The sequence below is a fragment of the Myiozetetes cayanensis genome, unplaced genomic scaffold (assembly GCF_022539395.1).
Source record: "Myiozetetes cayanensis isolate MyiCay16 unplaced genomic scaffold, myiCay2020 scf1442, whole genome shotgun sequence".
Lineage (NCBI taxonomy): Eukaryota > Metazoa > Chordata > Aves > Passeriformes > Tyrannidae > Myiozetetes > Myiozetetes cayanensis.
The window spans coordinates 221-6,996 of record NW_026087096.1 but is presented as its reverse complement, the minus strand read 5'-3'; the positions used below and the strand labels follow the sequence as shown (position 1 = coordinate 6,996).

General features: G+C 53.4%; 1 protein-coding gene across 1 annotated transcript; it reads left to right on the top strand.

Annotated features, from left to right (window-relative positions):
- Positions 1 to 5,046: 5,046 nt before the first annotated feature.
- Positions 5,047 to 6,112, top strand: LOC126637148 (transient receptor potential cation channel subfamily M member 8-like; the record flags this gene model as incomplete). The annotated part of the gene is made up of 3 exons (XM_050310084.1): positions 5,047 to 5,236; positions 5,436 to 5,613; positions 5,922 to 6,112. Coding segments are annotated over exons 1-3 (559 nt in total), but the record flags the coding sequence as incomplete, so codon positions are not given.
- Positions 6,113 to 6,776: the final 664 nt, after the last annotated feature.

Here is a 6,776-nt window from a genome sequence, read left to right as displayed (position 1 = left end):
AATAGGAGAAATAGCCTAAAGCCAAGGCTCTCTCCAAGCTTCAGTGACTGGGGCAAAGACAGTGGAAAGTTAGAGGGGTCACACTGAGGAAGACTGCAGAGACCCCAGCCCTGATGATGAAGAAAGGGGGATGAACCCCCAGAACTGAGGGCCAAGAAAAGCTCCACCCCAAGCTCCGCCTGAGCTCTGCCTGTACTCCAGTTATTATCAACATGAAGGATTAGATGTTGCAATCAAATGAATATGTTTGTAAGATGTTGTAATCATAGAAGTCAGACTGTGTAAATTACCCTGTTTTGTACCAATACCTTTGAGCTTTGTGGTGCCAACCCCGCCTGCTCCCGACCTCGACAAATAAACACCTTTGCTGCTCAAAAGACCAAAAGCTTCTGGGCACTTTCTCTACTGGATTTCTCAGATTCATCTGGAGAGCAGATTGTGCCCCAGGGATGGGATTGCAGAGGGGCCCTCAGGTCCCCAGGGTGAAGCAGCAACCAGCGAAAGACATAAAAGGCCCCCCACCCAAGGATTTCAGGGGGAGTGTCCTGCAGGGAGGGGACAGTGTCACCCCACGAGGGCAGGGCTGGCAAGTGGGAGGCTGCTCCAGGTGTCTGCAAGAGGCCCCGTGCTCTGCTTGGCCTCATCCATGGCTGGGACCAACATCCCGTCCTCGTGGCCAGCAGCTCTTTCCTGCCCAGCCAAGAGGTTCCCGGCCCCCCAGTGCTCCCCTGGGGCTGTCCCTGCTCCTCCCTGCAGGCTCCGTGGCCGGGCACACTTTGTGTTCCTGGGGGCCACCAGCTCAGCAGCTGCAGCCGCTCCAATCAGCGCCCGCAGCTCTGCAGCAAAGCCCCAGCTCACCTGGCACACAGGGCATGCACACAGCACCTTCTCGCTGCTGGGCACTCCCAGCTCAGCCTCTTCCCCAGCACGGGGCTCTCCTGCCTCAGCACCACCTCTGCCTTCCACTTCTTCTCAGGGCCACCTCAGGGCCAGCTCCGGGCTCACCTCCGGGCCATTGCTCAGGTGCACCTGGGTGGGAGAGGAGGGGCAGCACCACAAGCAGGTGAGTCCCGAGACCCCCCTGGTGTCCCCAATGTCCTCAGGGCCTCCCCATGGCCCCAATTCCCCCTTGACACCCCCAATTCCACTGTCCCCAAACCCCATCCCAAATGTCTCCAGCCCTCTATCACCTCCCAGAAGCCCCCTCTGGACCCTCTGACCCCAGACCAACCCCCATTCCCCCTTCGCACTCATAGAAAATTCAAAGATATGTGGAGACACATTTTTGTGTTGGGGACAATTAGGGGGCTTTGGGGGGCACTGGGTGATTACTGGGGGATACTGGGACACACTGGGGGAACCAGGGGGCACTGGGAGGGACTGGGGGTTATTGAGGGATGCTGAGAGGGCACTGGGAAGGACTGGGTGATTACTGGGTGGATTACCAGGACACACGGAGGGACACCGGGAGGTTACTGGGCCATACTGGGGGTTACTGGGTGCTCACTGGAGGATCATTGGGCCATACTGGGGGACAGTGCGAGGTTACTGGGAAACACTGGGTGGTCACTGGGAGGGTTACTGGGCCATACTGAGAGCCACTGGGAGGTCACTGGGCTATACTGGGGGCACTAGGATACCCTTACTCGCATGTGGTTCATCTCCCACAAGACTTTGGGTGGCACCGCCAGGACCCCTCCCCTGAGGACTGGGAGACCCCTTGAACCCCACTGATAGGCTTTAGGGACCCCTGGATCCCCTCCCTGTGGTGTCTCTGTGTGCTGAGTTTTGGGGGTCTCTGGGGTTCGCGGGGGGCTTCAGGATCCGCTTGCCCTGCGGTCGGTCCGCCCAGCCGGCAGGGGGCGCTGTGGCACGAGCGGCAATGGCGGCGCCGCGCGGAGCTTCATGGGGATTGAAGTTCCCTCGTGGAAACTCCGCCGGCGCCTGCGCAGTGCAGCCATGGCGTTTAAACAGCTCTCCCTGAGGGGTTCCATGGCCCCAGCCCTTTCAGGGACCCCTAAACCCCTTCAGGCACCTTCACCCTCCCCTCTGAGCGCCCTCAGGACACCAAATCCCCTCCGCGAACCCCCGAGAGGCCCTTACGGACCTCAAAACCTCCTCGGGAACCCCCGAGCCCCTCCTCTCCACTCTGCCGAGCCCTCCAGCCTTCCCGCCCACAGCCGCGCTCCCCGCAGCCCCCGAGCGCATCCCCAGCCCCGCCGCAGCCCCCGCCAGGGCTCACAAAGTCGGAGCAGATCCCGCTGTCGCCGCCATCGCTTTCCCGGCAGCCACCGCGGGGCTGTGCGCGCGCACCGCCGGCAGAGACCCCGCCCGCCCCTTTTCCGCGCGGGGCACGCCGGGAGTTGTAGTTGCAGCGGCTCAAAGCTCCAAACTCCCCAGACTCAATTCCCCACGGGCGTTCCTGGGGCAGAGCGGGGCAGAACCGGGGCGGGGACGGGACGGGCATTGGGTGGAAATCATTATAAAATCTGTAACCCCTGCGTTGGAAGGGATGGGTGTGGGTTTGTATTCCTGGAGCTGGAGGCTCATGGAAACCTCTGCTGTTTCTCTGACCCCTACCTAGTTGGGCCTGGAGTCTTTTCCTCTGCAACCTTTTAGGGAACAACGTTTATGGGGTTTATGAGGACATGGCCTTTATGAGGAGAGCCTCTTATGAGGTGTGTGGGCTTTCCGAAGACAGCACCTTTATGACCTGCATGGGCTTTATGCAGAGAGATCTTTTATGATGAGAGCTCTGTCATGAGGTGTATGGGGTGTATGAGGACAGTGCTTTTATGACATTTATGGTGTTTATGAGGACAGAGCCTTTATGATGTTTGAGCCCATTTGAGGTGCACAGGCTTTATGAGGACAGAGCCTTTATGAGGTTTATGGCATTTATGAGAACATCTCCTTTATGATGACAGCCCCATGAGGAGGTTTATGGGCCTTATGACGACAGGGGCTTTATGAAACCTTCACCATTCTGAGGTGTGTGAGGGTTATGAGGACAGTGCCTTTATGAGGCTGCACCATTATGGGGTGGATGGGGTTTATGAGGAGAGAGACTTTATGAGGAGAGCCTCTTATGAGGTTTATGGGCTTATGAGGAGAGCACCATTATGACATGGAAGGGTGTTTTAAAGACAGAGCTTTCATGATGAGAGCTCTTTTATGAGGTGTTTGGGCTCTATGAGGCCTGCACCATTATGAGGTTTATGGGCTTTATGAGAGCAGTGTCTTTATGAGGCCTGCACTTTTATGAAGTGGGTGGGGTTTATGAGGGCAGAGCTTTTATGATGTTTATGGGGTTTATGAGGACATGGCCTTTATCATGGGAGCCCCTGATGAGGTTTATGGTCTGTATGAGGACAACACAATTATGACATGTATGGGCTTTATGAAGACAGAGCTTTTATGATGAAAGCCCCATTATGAGGTTGTTGGGCTTTATGAGGACAGTGCCTTTATGGGGCCTGCACCATTATGAGGTTTATGGTTGTGATGGTTCGGACCTGGCTCCCTGCCAAATGCCCGAAATCACAGTAGCAACCCCCTTCCTCCTCCTTTCTTCCCTTAGAGCAAAGGAAAAAAAATATAAAAAATTGAAAAACCCTAAATAAAGCTAATTATATAAATATATATATATATTTATGTATGTTACAGTTATATACAGTTAAGATGCTATGTACACAGCACAGGGAATCCAAACACCCCCTGAAGGGAAAGGGAAAGGGGAAAAGGGACAAAAGGGGACAAAAAGGAACACCGAACAGATATACACAATCAAACTCAAGAACTATCCTAATAACTAGCAAAACAGATCTCACCATGTCCCTTAGAAAAGCAGGATTGGCAGACAGGACCAGCACTCTCCAATCTCCCACGTGGTAGGCCAGGGGTCACTGCAGGCCTCAGCCTTGGATAAGCGAGACCAACACAAGGACCCTCTGCCCTGAACCTGGCAGGAAGAGAAGAGAGCGAGGTCTCTGATCTACAACTTATTCATACTCTGGTTTACGTACAAATCGTATGGAATACTGGGTACATGGTCACCAGAAAGGACTAGACCGAAACCATCACAGTGAGCCACTCTTGGCAATCCATGCACACATGGAGCTTCCTGTGCTTTCACCTTTTCTCTGGGAGGAATCTTCATTCTTATGCCATCTGGGGACTCAGACTGACAATTTCAGCACGGGGGTTCTGGTACCAAACAAATGAAGTTCCAGCCAAAAAGGAAGCCCTCACCCTCCATCTCTCCTGTTCAGTTGGTGAGCCACTCTTGGCACTCCATGCACACATGGAGCTTGCTGTGCTGGCACCTTTTGTCTGGGAAGAATCTTTATTCTTTTTATTTTTTCCGTCACACTGACCATTTCAGCGCAGGGGTTCAGACACCAAACAAATGAAGTTCCAGGCAGGAAAAAAAGCCCTTACCCTCCATCTCTCCTGTGCAATTGGTGAGCCACTCTTGGCACTCCATGGACACAATGACCTTCCTGTGCTGGGAGGAATCTTCATTCTTATTCCTTTTGGGGACTCAGACAGACCATTTCAGCACGGGGGTTCTGACACCAAACAAATGAAGGTCCAGCAGACGACCCCAGGGGTTGGCTCAGGGCAGATTCCTGAACACAGGGACAAACCCGCTGGGAGTTACAGGGATGTCTGTAAACCCCATGTGCCGTGGGGGGTGCAAGTGGGGTTGGGAAGGGAAAGGAGGAGAACACGGTGAGAGCAGGAGCTGGAGGAGCAGCCCCAATGCTCCCAGCTCCCAGCCCTTGCCCAGCCCAGCAAAGCCCAAGCAAGCCCAGCCTGGAACTCCCAGCCCCATCTTCCCAGCTCAGGAGCTCTGTCAGAGAGAACAGGCCGGGCTGGGCGATTCTCCCTGGGCACTGGCCATGCTGGAGCTCCCTGGGCTGGCTGAGGGAGGGCCTCACCGGGACAGAGGTTGTGCTGTGGGAATGGTCAGTTGTTTGTGGATGTGTGTTGGTGAAATCGGGAGCACGCGTGGCTTGGAGCAGACGTGTGGTTGGGGCACTGATGCTTGTTCTTTTTCAGATGATAGACGTCTTCTTCTTCCTCTTCCTCTTTGCTGTGTGGATGGTGGCCTTTGGAGTGGCCAGGCAAGGCGTCCTGAGGAAGAACGAGCACCGCTGGGAGTGGATCTTCCGATCGGTCATCTACGAGCCCTACCTGGCCATGTTTGGCCAGTACCCTGATGATGTGGATGGTAATTAACTCCTGGGGGATCTCTGCTGGGTGGCTGGGTGGAAGGCTCTGTCCTTCAGGCCTGTGTTGACCTGTGTGTTGACCCTTTGCCTCCAGATCTGATGGGGAGGCAGGGAGGGAGGAGGCCACACGAACTGTGGTCAGAGCAGAGCCCAGAAGAAAGTGGAGGAGAGGACTCAGAGTTTGCTCTCCCCTCTGAGGTACCACCTACAACTTTGACCGCTGCACCTTTTCTGGGAACGAGTCCAAACCCCTGTGTGTGGAGCTGGATGCCAACAACCAGCCCTGCTTTCCTGAGGGGATCACCATTCCCCTTGTCTGCATTTCCATGCTCTCAACCAACATCCTCCTCATGAACCTGCTCATGGCCACGTTTGGGTACGTAAGAAAGGAGCCATCACTTCCTTGGGATCTCTGGACCAGTGTATCTCTGGGAGGGGGAATGGAGTCCTGGAAAACAGCAGGAAGCCAGCCCTCGGGCTCTGCATTTCTCACAGCAGTCTGATGGAAGCTGGTGCAGTGTCCTGGGGAGGGATTGAGGTTCCTTCCAACCCAAACCAGTCCGTGACTCTGTGGCTCTGTGAAACCCTGCCCTGGTGCAGCACAGAAATGCTGTATTCCCTGGCTCTGATGGGGCTCTCTGAGTATCTAATCCTGGGGGTGTTTTCTGTTTCTTCACCCATTAGTTACACGGTTGGATCAGTGCAAGAGAACAACGACCAGGTGTGGAAGTTCCAGCGTTACTTCCTGGTGCAGGAATACTGCAGTCACCTGACCATCCCCTTCCCTTTCGTCATCTTTGCCTACGTGTTCATGGTCATGAGGAAGTGTTTCAAGTGCTGCTGTCAGAAGGAAAGCAAAGAGCCATCCATTTGTGGTGAGTTGGATTTGTCCTTCCCGCCCAGAAGTCGTCTCTGTGGCAGGTGCATTGCAGTTCCTGCTTGGCATTCTGGTTGTTTGTTGTTTGTTGTTTGTTGTTTGGTGTTGACGGGGAGGCTCAGACATACATACACGATCTATGAGATCTAAAATATGTCCGATTTATTAGGATAGCTCAGGGTTTTTATAGCATCTGTATACAAGGTCTCGTGACAAGAAGCACATAATTGGTTACAGGTCACTGTCCAGATGTAAACATGCATTACAAATACCTTCATAATTGGTTATTAACAGGTAACAAGGCAATTATTTACTTTATCAAACTCCACCTTCTTCTTGGCACCGATTTCCTTTTGTTCTTGAAAAGACACCCGCGGCCATCTTGACACCTATAACTTATAGTGCTTATAAAACTATATGAAAGTTTATAAAAGTCTATAAAAGTACCTCACACAATATAAATTGCTCACACATTCATCATGTTCCTCCCACAAGCCATCTCCCCATAGGAAGCAGCGCAATATCAAGAGCTGGACCACAAGCTCTTCCCCATTTCCAAACACAAACATCAGCAAACAGATGCTTGCCAAAGTCAAATGAATTGCAAGGCTCCCAGCACACAAATTACCACTAAGGAAACAAGCAACAAGCAAACACTTCCT